At 52.5% G+C, this 10,377-nt stretch overlaps 1 protein-coding gene across 2 annotated transcripts in view; it reads right to left on the bottom strand.

The window, feature by feature from the left end:
- Window positions 1-1,550: 1,550 nt before the first annotated feature.
- EFL1 (elongation factor like GTPase 1) overlaps window positions 1,551-10,377 on the bottom strand; it is a 128,936-nt gene continuing 120,109 nt past the window's right edge. For both annotated transcript variants that reach the window (XM_082736221.1, XM_082736222.1), the window contains exons 19-20: window positions 9,307-9,491; window positions 1,551-1,835 (exon numbers count right to left, since the gene is read on the bottom strand). In XM_082736221.1, coding sequence (XP_082592347.1) covers window positions 1,647-1,835; window positions 9,307-9,491 — 374 coding nt within the window. In that variant the 3' untranslated portion in view covers window positions 1,551-1,646. The remainder of the gene's footprint in view (window positions 1,836-9,306; window positions 9,492-10,377) is intronic.

Below are 10,377 nucleotides of genomic sequence, written 5' to 3'. Positions count from 1 at the left end.
CTCAGCTCCTCCCGGGCCCCGCGGGACTTCCCCGTTCCTGCTCCATCCAACATGTGTGAGAATCAAGTACTCCCGTGTATGTGTGTGTGTGTGTGTGTGTGTGTGTTTAGACCGTGCCCCAAGGATCATAATGGGATCTGGGTATGTTGCCTCAGATCTCTGAAAACTCGGACCCGAGCAGCACGCCCCCTCTCGCCTTCCCTCCCTTGGCCCGCCTGGGCTCCAGGGCTGGCAGGGAGGAGGCTTACTCAGATGTCTCCCGAGCAGAAGGACGGCTGCCTCTGGACCTCCAGGAGTGAGGATCCTGGTTTTGGGGCTTCCTCATGGCCCCAGAGGCCCTTCTACATAAACGAAGGCTGGAAACCAGTGTGTCCGTGAGTGAGAACAGCGACAGGCACACGCCCACACAGGCAGGTGCGGGCACGGCCCTGGGACAGGGACACTGCACAGCCGCGGGGCCTGAAGGACCTGCCGAAACAGCTCCCAGTCTTCCGGGCTGTGCCCCTTCTCTCCATCACAGGTCGCACGTGCTGGGAGAGGGCAGAGTCTAAGAATCCTCTTCCCAGCACATCTGGCAGCGGGAAGGATGGTATTTACAAACGCGATGTATCGATGTGTCAGCTTTTCCCGCGCCGCCGGAGTTTTCAAGATAAGCCAGCGCGTGGACAACTCTCCCAAGTTACTTTGAACATCAGCACCTGCTACGCTTAAACAGAGTCAACTACCTGGTAGCGCCTTCTCCAGCGTCGGGGTCAACCAGACTCGCCCGACTAGCCCAGAGCTCGAAGACTGAAGGTAACATCTCTAACTAGCATGAAGACATGGTTTATTGATTTAGTTTATTGGGGGGGGGGGGAACATTAAAATCATTTCGAAATAAAAAAGTCTGGCCTGATAATTTTATGAGTTTTGAAAAAGAATCCTTCCTTTAAGTGGCAATAAAAATTATTCGTACAACATCAAAAATTACAAAATCTATTTCTGGCTGAATCGCATTTGCTCCTTCTATGGCGATCTCCCTGAAGGACACAGCCGAGGCAATTTAAGAAAAATATTTGCAGTCGAGGCAATGATCTCGTCACGTGAGCTAATGTCCCTTAAGACTACGATGAAGCTGTCAAGGAAATTACAGAAATTATTTTTTTTGTCTAAAGAAAAGGTGTGGGGCTTAACTGTCACTGACACCCATGGGCAATGAACAGGGGCAGTGTCACTGGTGCGGGACACGCAGCCCAAGGGCTGAGGCCGGCAGCACTCGCACAGGACACTGGTTTCCCAGATGGACCCACTGGAGGAAGGGTCGCTGTGACCATGCCTGGTTCAACCAGCTAAAAGGCAGGTGGCCCCTGGAGCACGTGGTCTCTTCCAAGGGACAGAGGAGACTGTACGCGGAGATGCGGGAAGCCGCCGTGAACTAGGGCTGCGTGGAGAAGTCCATCAGCCACAGACTGCCCGGGGTGGAGGTCGCTGCCACGTCGTCTGTAACAGCGTCTCCTCGCACCCCGGAATCGATCAAACACACACTCTGGAAACATGCTCTCCGACGCCTCTTTAAAACATTTCTAAGGATCAGCTTTATTGAAAAGGAGCGTGTGGCGAGACGGCAGCACGGCGGGCCGTCCCAGCACCCACGCTGGGCGCAGCGGTCACTTATTTTTGCTGAGGGTCCTCTGCTTCTCCGCGTGCTCCACGATCTTCTCCTCCACGGACAGGCCCTTCCTCTTGCGCACGGCGTTCATATACTTGCGGGCCTGGTTCTCGGAGTCGGCCTTCTCCCCGAAGTGCAGGTACTCCTCCTCGGTGGTCGGCACCCAGAAGGGGTCGCTGGGGACGACCTTGTAAGAGAAGGCGACAGAACGTGCTGGGTCAGGCAACCACGCTTTCATGGAGCCCGCCTTGCGGTCTCCGCTGCAGGGCCACAGCGGAGCCGGGACGACGCGCTGGAAACGGGAAGAGACCGGAGGGTGCGGGAGGCGGGAAGGAAGGACGCGGACAGACAGAGCCGGGAGCACACACCCCAGAGCCGCCACCTCCCACTTTCCCACGAGGGAAACTTCACCTGGAATAATGTGAAAAAATCCCTTCTGCTAGGATCTCTCTGGGAACTAGTGTCTCTGCATCAAGTCTGCTTTTGTCCCCAGCAAAGACTGACACCTGTAAACCCGTCCTCGACGATTCTGAGCCTTCTGCTCCAAAACTCTGTGGGCCGCCTGGTGAGCCAGACCGCTTGGTTCACCCATTTTGCCCAGTCAAGAGGCAGGCGGAGGCACCTCTTTCCCTCTTCTCTCTGGGCCCACGGCTGTTCGCCACCCCACAGCGAGGAAGACAAGTCCAGGGGCGGGCGCGCTGGGGACACTCGCTCTCTCAGGCTACGGCTTGGGGGAGGGAGAGGGCAGAGCTCCGGCAGGGGGGAAGTCACCGAGGTGAGGGGCTGTGTTGCTCTGTGTCGACCAGCAGCCAGACCGTGATTATCGATGAAGGTGGACTTTCCTGAGGTCCACGCCCAAAGGACTGACTTTCAGGACAGCACAGAAGAGTAGGGGGATAGTTTCCACTCCCAAAGATTCCTTCAGGCAGAGAAAGCTCCACGAGACTGACCCTCGGGGCCTCTCTCTGCCCCCTCAGCACGGAATCTGGCTGGTAAGTGCGAGAGGAGGAAACAGACTTCGGGAGTGGGGCCTCTTCCCCTGTCCACTAGAAGCCACCCCAGGAGGCACAGAGCCTGCCTGTCCCTCTGGGACACTGACACTGGCCGCCCTGCCCTGCCCCTGTGGTAGGAGCACTGCCATCCAGCGAGTCTCCCTCGGGAGCACAGTACTGGGTGCTCAACACTACGTTCTCCACGGCCAGTGTGATCGGCAATGAAGGTGACGGTCTGACATTAATGTGCCTGGTTCTTTTTGTTACTGGTTTCTCTCATTTTTCAATTAGGGGAAGAAAGGAGTGGTATTTATTAAGAGGCCTCAAATCCTAACACTTTTCAATGTAAAATACAGAAATGAAAGAAAACTGTATTTTAAAATAGTTGGTCTTCCATTTACAATAGCACCAAAAACCATCAGATACCCGGGAATAAGCCTAACCAAAGAGGTAAAGGGTCTGTACTCCAGAGACTACAGAGCACTTCGGAAAGAGATGGAGGAAAACACAAAGAGATGGAAAATGGCCCATGCTTACGGGCTGGAAGAATAAATACTGTGAAAATGTCTGTGCTGCCCAGAGCAACCTGCCCATTCCATGCACTTGTTATCAAAACACCATCGGCATTTTTCACAGAGCTGGAACAAATCATCTAAAATTATATGGAACCAGAAAAGACCCCGAATATCCAGAGGAATGTTGAAAAAGAAAACCAAAGCTGGCGGCATCACAATTCCAGACTTCAAGCTCTATTACAAAGCTGTCATCATCAAGGCTGTAGGGTACTGGCACAGAAACAGACACATAGATCAGTGGAACAGAAGAGAAAGCCCAGAAATGGACCCTCAACTCTATGCCCAACTCATCTTCGACAAAGCAGGAAAGAATGTCCAGTGGAAAAAAACAGTCTCTTCAGCAAATGGTCACATGCAGCCTCGTGCAGAAGCATGACACTGGACCATTTCCTTACACCACACACAAAAATAGACTCAAAATGGATGAAAGACCTCAATGTGAGACAGGAATCCATCCAAATCCTAGAGAAGAACATAGGCAGCAAGCTCTTCAACCTCAGCCGCAGCAACTTCTTCTTAGACACATTGCCAAAGGCAAGGGAAGACGCGGAGGGCGAGCGGATTGGAGGTCCCCCTACCTCCCCACCCACAGCCACAAAGGCCGGTCCTCAGGGGCAAGGGGAGGCAGCTGGGAAACGGAACAGTCCCACGAGCTGTGGTGCCCAAAGACCATCTACACTGCAGGCTACTGTTAGGCTGGTTACTGGCACCCTGCCCTCCCCAGCGGGATGAGGAACCCATCACAGAGCATAGAGAAGCTGTATGTTCCCAGCAGGTCTGGGGGGCAGGAGTGAGTGAGTTGTTAATCCTGCTAAAAAAAGCAACAAATTTTATAAACAGCAAGAAATGAACTACTAGTTGAGAGACATTGACTCAGTCTGGCCAACTTCAGACCAGAGTCCTTGTTTCAAAAATGTAACACCAGGAGTTTCCAAAAATCTCATTTTGTGTGGGCCTCGGGCCTTCCGAGGTTTGCTCAGCTTGCGGGCCAAGACTCCAAGCCTTCTCCCCTCACCTCTGTCTGCTGGAGGCCTCCTCTGGAGACCTGCTCCAGCCCACCCCACCCCAGTGGGCTCCGGTGCCCACACGGTGCTGTGCCCTACAGAACAGCATCCTCGAGCCGGCGGTTTGGAAGAAAAGATGCTGTTTCCTAACTGGTTCACCCAGGATTCGTCTATCTGCCCACTGCAAGAATATTTTTTGCAACCCCACAGCCTGAAGGGAATGGCATTTTCTAGTTCACGGGAAGGCGGGCACCCAAGTTCTCACTGCTGTCCCGGGCATCTAGAGGAAGAAGAAGAAAAAGAGCCCAGGAGGAAAGCCTGGGGCGCTCCCGAGCGGCCCCGTGCCAGCGCCACCAGGATCACGGCTGGCAGGTGGAAACACTCGCCTGTGATCGGAGCTGACGGTCCTCACCGCGGGTGAACCCTGGCCCGCCCCGCGGGGTGGGCTCAGGCGCCCGCAGCCAATCCCGGGCCCGCGCCGACACGCGTGTACCACCGCACTGGCTGGGCTATTTTCCTTTCTGTGCCTGTTATTAGCTCCTTTTCTTCCTTTTTCATAGAAGGGGCAAAACATAGAAAGAGAAATTATGGGATTGCTGACTTCAAAGGTTTCCTCGTGGAGAACGCCTGTAATCTTATCTCCTCTATTTTTTGAAGCACTTTCTCTCAAAAGCTCTTGATTGTAAATTATATGGTGTGACAGAACACAAAGGAAAGAAAGTGCCTTGGAGGGAGAAGCCAGATCTCAACAACTGTGTTATTTCTAAACCCGGCGATGGGGGGAAAGCCAAGACAGCCAGAAACTATCAGATCAATGACATTTAATTACAACATCGTTTTCAAGACTTTCAAAGATGGGACGCTTTTGGGAAGAGGACCAGGACAGGTGGCAGGGGGACGAGAGAGGACAGCACTGAAAGCTTGACTATGATCTTCTTTAAAGTTATTAAGAGACTGACTGTTAATAACAAACTAATGAAGCCAGAAAGTATCGGGTGAAAAAAAAAAATCCCACTATTATTAAGTATGTAAGATTTCTGGCTTTTTTTTTTTTCTTCTTCCTTATCAAGAGGAAAAGGAGATTGAAAAAAACCATCATGGTTTTCACATCAACAAAATCTGCCCATTTGGTAAAGCCTGGATGCTGTTACACTAGTCGTTCCTAAATACCGGTTCCTGGATGGGAGTGGGCTGAAAGGTATTTCAGGTGGGGGGCGGATATCTGCAGGCTCGACAGGAGGGGGCACAGCTCTGTGAAGAGCCAGACAGGAAACAGCTTGGACGGAGCCGCACGGTGTGTGGGGCAGCCGCGCAGCTCAGTGTGAAAGCCGCCACAGGAAGTGTGCACGGGGGCAGGAGTGGCCACAGGCCGGTGGCTTTATTTCCCCAAACATGTCACAGGCCGTACTTTGCTGACTCCTGGTCCAGTCAAAGACGACACTTCCCAACGTCCTTGTTTGGTGGCAGGACCAGATGTGGCCACAGAGTGTCTGCAGGTGACGGGAGACATGCAAAACCCCATGTGTGTCCCCGTAGGGAAGGTGCACCCGTTTCCCGGCTGCAATGCTGGAATGCAGGGATACGGGCTCGGGGGGCAGAAGCCAAATGCTGAGAAAGGCGGCTCCTCCCTGCGAGCCCCCACTGCCCCGGCAGCCGCCCCGGACGAGCCAGAGAGCCTCTGCCTTACCTCTGCCACTCCACCCCGAGACGCTTTGCACAGAGCAGCCTTACCTGCCTATTTGCAATTACGAAATAATAGAAATTTGACAGGTTTGTAAAAATGCATTTTATAAACCCCTGTCGGGGTTCAGCCCAACCTAAGATGATGACGTATTTCTAACAAAAAACAGACCGTGGGGATTCAAACATCCGAGTCCTCCAGTCGTGAGGCACCTGCCGTGGAAACCTGCTTTGGCCCTTCAGAGCCGAGAACCCAGGGGATCGCTAACTGCGCTCTCTCTGTTCCGACCAAATACAGGACAACCTGCTCTCGTCACCAACGCGGATCAAGGCCGTCATCCCGAGACGATGACTGATCACCTCCAAGATACTCCAAGCGTGCGCTGCAGGCTCAAGAAGCAGTTTTCAGCGATGCCAGCACCGATGACGAAAGTGTCACGGCAGTGAAGGGCCACAAATCCCTTTTTGGTTTGAGTATCGTTTGGCCGCCTCGCCCCGTAATCACACGTCTGCTCCCTAGAACACGGGCAGAGGACTGTCGCGATGTGTTTCATTAAGAGCATCACGAACGTCTTTACACCAGAGCCGGGGTTCCTCAGAAGCTGCTGTGACCCACCCGCTCCTGGAAGTAGAAGCTCAGAGCCCAGAGCCAGAGCCAGAAAGCTGGGAGCGTGGCTGAGGGGAATTACTACCACTTACATGCAGAAAGGAACCAGTGCGGTCAATGTCTCAGAGCTCCTGTTTGCTCCATAATGAAACAGAGCAATGACACCTATTCAGATATAAACCAAATAAACAACCAACACTTCACTTCGTTTCTAGACACAGATACAAAATGCAAGAAAAAGTTCACAGTAAATCTCTGTTAGGATGAAAACTGTGCCAACAAAAAAAAAGATAAATAAAAAATAAACCTAAATGAGAACAAGAGTGATGGTGCTACTGTCGAGCTTTAAGGACGTGTGAGTCCTGGATTAGCAGCTTCACTGGCCTCCATTCGGGGGACACGAACTGCCTAGACAATCTGCCCCGTCAAGTCTGTTTCTCTCAAGTGTCCCCTTTCTCTACTTTGCTGACTGACTTGACTATAGAATTCATTTTATTGATTTTTTTAGAAGATTTTTTACTTATTTATTTGATAGGCAGAGATCACAAGTAGGCAGAGAGGCAGGCAGAGAGAGAGGAAGGGAAGCAGGTTCCCTGCTGAGCAGAGAGCCTGATGTGGGGCTCGATCCCAGGACCCTGGGATCATGACCTGAGCCAAAGGCAGAGGCTTAACCCACTGAGCCACCCAGGGGCCCTAGAATTCATTTTAGAAAGGAGATTCTCCCTCACTTACTATACTCCACTTCGTGACCTGCTTTGAAACGGGAGCCCCCCGACTGATGGACACGAGAGAAACAGGGGCGGGGGTCTGGCTGGAGCGGCACCAGGTGAGCACCAGGAGCGGCGCTGAAGGGAGAGCCCAGGCTGGGCCTCGGGGCCGAGAGCAAGCCCAGGTGAGCGTGTACCAGCCCCGCCCGCGACGGCCCCCAGTCCCCCACTGCACATGCTTTAACTCAGCAGGACAAACTCAGCAGGCTCCACGGTCAGCCCCAGTCAGTGCAAAGTGATACCCGAAACCAGGAGGGTCCCACACCAGACCCACCAAACCATGAACCTCCAGGGGAAAAGTGGACGCTGTGATGTTACTTCTATTCCCTGTAAAGTTACGACAGAAACTGCCTTCTTACCCTGGCCTTTCTCCTTATATGCAGTAGTTAACAAATTCTATTCCGGGGGCACCTGGGGGCTCAGTGGGTTAAGCGTCTGCCTTTAGCTCAGGTTGTGATCCCCAGGTCCTGGATCAAGTGTCTGGCTCCTTGCTCGGCAGGGAGCTTCTCCCACCCCCCATGCTTGCGCTCTCTCTGTCTCTGGAATTCTACTCCAGACCTGAGGTCGTGTCTTGAAATGTGCCCTGCACTCCACCATCGCTGCTCCTCGGCCGCGCCAGCCTCTGGTCTCAGGTCTGCACGGTCTCCCTCCAGAGATGCTTCAGGAAGCCTGCTCTGACCCCCCCACCCTCCCCAGTTCCTGCTCTCCCCCGGGTGAGAAAACAACGTCCTCGCGGTCGACATTTGCGGTATTAATTAGGGATAAGCTTTGCTCTTCAACTACCTGTGCCCACGCTGACAGTGAGGGGCTCTCATGAGCTACTTCATCCCACCACACGCGAAAGCCAGAGGAAGCCTGAGCCCCCACAACAGGGGCCTCGGACAAGGGGACACACAGGAACTGAAGGCTGTCCCCGGCAAGAAGCGGATCCGTCCCCTCTAAACACCATAAGTATTTCCCTGGAGGAAAGCTCCTAAGAGCTTCACTTCTAAAATGTCTGTGATTTTGCTTTAAAAATTTATCTTCGAGGTCTGGTGAGGATGTGGAAAAAGGGGAACCCTCTTGCGCTACTGGTGGGAGTGCAAGCTGGTGTAGACGCTCTGGAGAACAGTGTGGAGATGCCTCAAGATGTTGAAAACAGAGCTACCCTACGACCCAGCAATCGCACTACTGGATATTTACCCTAAAGATACAGATGTGGTGAAAAGAAGGGCCATCTGTACCCCAATGTTCACAGCAGCAATGGCCACAGTCGCCAAACTATGGCAAGAATCAAGATGCCCTTCAACAGACAAATGGATAAAGAAGATGTGCTCCATATACACTATGGAGTATTACTCAGCCACCAGAAAGGATGACTACCCAACTTTAACATCAATATGGACAGGACTGGAGATTATGCTGAGTGAAATAAGTCAAGCAGAGAAAGTCAATTATCATACGGTTTCACTCATACGTGCACAGTAAGGACTAGAGCAGAGGGTAATGGAGGGAAAACTGAATGGGAAGAAATCAGAGGGGAGACAAACCATGAGAGACTCTGGACTCCAGAGAACAAACTGAGGGTTTCAGAGGGGAGGAGGGTGAGGGCGTGGGGTAACCGGGCGATGGGCATTAAGGAGGGCACGCGCTGAGCACTGGGTGTTATACGCAGCTAATCATTGAACACTACATCAAAAACTAATGATGTCCCGTATGCTGGCTAGCTGAACATAATAAAAAAACAAAAATAAAAAAAATAAAAAGTTGCATCCTACACGGAAAAAAATCTATCTTCGAAGGGAAACACAGGATTGAACGTTGCATGCCGTAAAAAGAAAGGACGAATGTGTGTGTGCGCGTGCGTATTACAGGCTGCCTGTGACCCGAGGATCATTCACCCTGGATGAGAAGCAGCCGCAGGCCTTCTGTGCCCCCGAGGGACCAGAGCCCCAGGAAGGCCAGCCGGCGCGGGAAGGTGTTTGCTCAGCCTGGTGTCAAGCGTAGGCCGCACACGGGGACCGAGGAGCAGGGATGGGGATTCGCGCTGTTACCTCCCAGTGGCTGAACACCAGCTGTGGGCTGGCCAGGCCACTCGTCCGCTTCCTGATCTCATCCGCAAAGCCGAAGCTCTCGGCGACGGGCAGCACGGCCTTGATGATGAACATGTCCGTCCCTTCTTTCATCTCTTCTTGAAGCACCCGGCCTTCTCTCTTCGACAAGACAGCATAGACCCGACCTGCAAAGCCAGACAACTCTTAAATTCACTGAGCTCTTACGTGTCTAGAGCCACACAGAGCCGAGATTATGCACGCCCCAGAACAAACCACTAGTGACTCGGTCAACCATTTTGGTCTACAAAAGCAGGAATGCTTTTTAAGTATTTAAAAGAAAATCTACAAGAAATTAGAGACCTAAAGGTAACAAGGAGTGAGACCACCCCAAGCGGCCTGACCCAAAAGGCAATCCGTCCAACACGGCACGAGAAGCCGGAGCCTGTGAAAAGGACCCTCAGGTCCAGTGTTACCCATGAGCAGTCTCTGGGCACGAAATCAGGGAGATGAGTGTGACTGCGCTTCGTAAATACTGAAATATTTTCATCACTATGAGATGTTATTAACATGACATTGATGGTTTAAGGCTATGTGGGCCCAGGAAGCAAGCAACGGGCACAGAGACATTTTTGTATCAGGAACGAAAACCACACACACAGAAATGCATGCTCATGTTTTTATAATATGTAAGTGGCATAAGTATTTAATTTCCCTGAAAACGGATGGTCTTCGGTATCTTTTAGGTCTGGTAATAACATCTCCTGCCCCATCACGGGAGGGCCAGAAAATCCTCTCGGCTGGTACCTGTACTCTGTCCTCCGGCCTAAGGCTGGCTGACCTTGGGAAGGGAGAGGTCTTCCCTGATGCTCCCGTAGAAGCACCTCGGGGCACAAGGCTCCTTCCAACCTAGGCGCAGGACAGACTCTGCGAACAGACACCAAGCCTTGCCCAGGGCCGTGAGGCCCGGCTAGGCCCGCACACTCTCATTAAAGCCTCCCAGTTCACAGACCACTTAGAAAAAGTGGCTCTAATTGCACAGCTGATCTAGGAACATGTCCTTCAAGGTTTACG

This window comes from Mustela nivalis (genome assembly GCF_964662115.1).
Source record: "Mustela nivalis genome assembly, chromosome: 6".
NCBI classification, from domain to species: Eukaryota; Metazoa; Chordata; class Mammalia; order Carnivora; family Mustelidae; genus Mustela; species Mustela nivalis.
The sequence above is the reverse complement of the archived record's forward strand: the minus strand, read 5'-3'. Positions and strand labels throughout refer to the sequence as shown.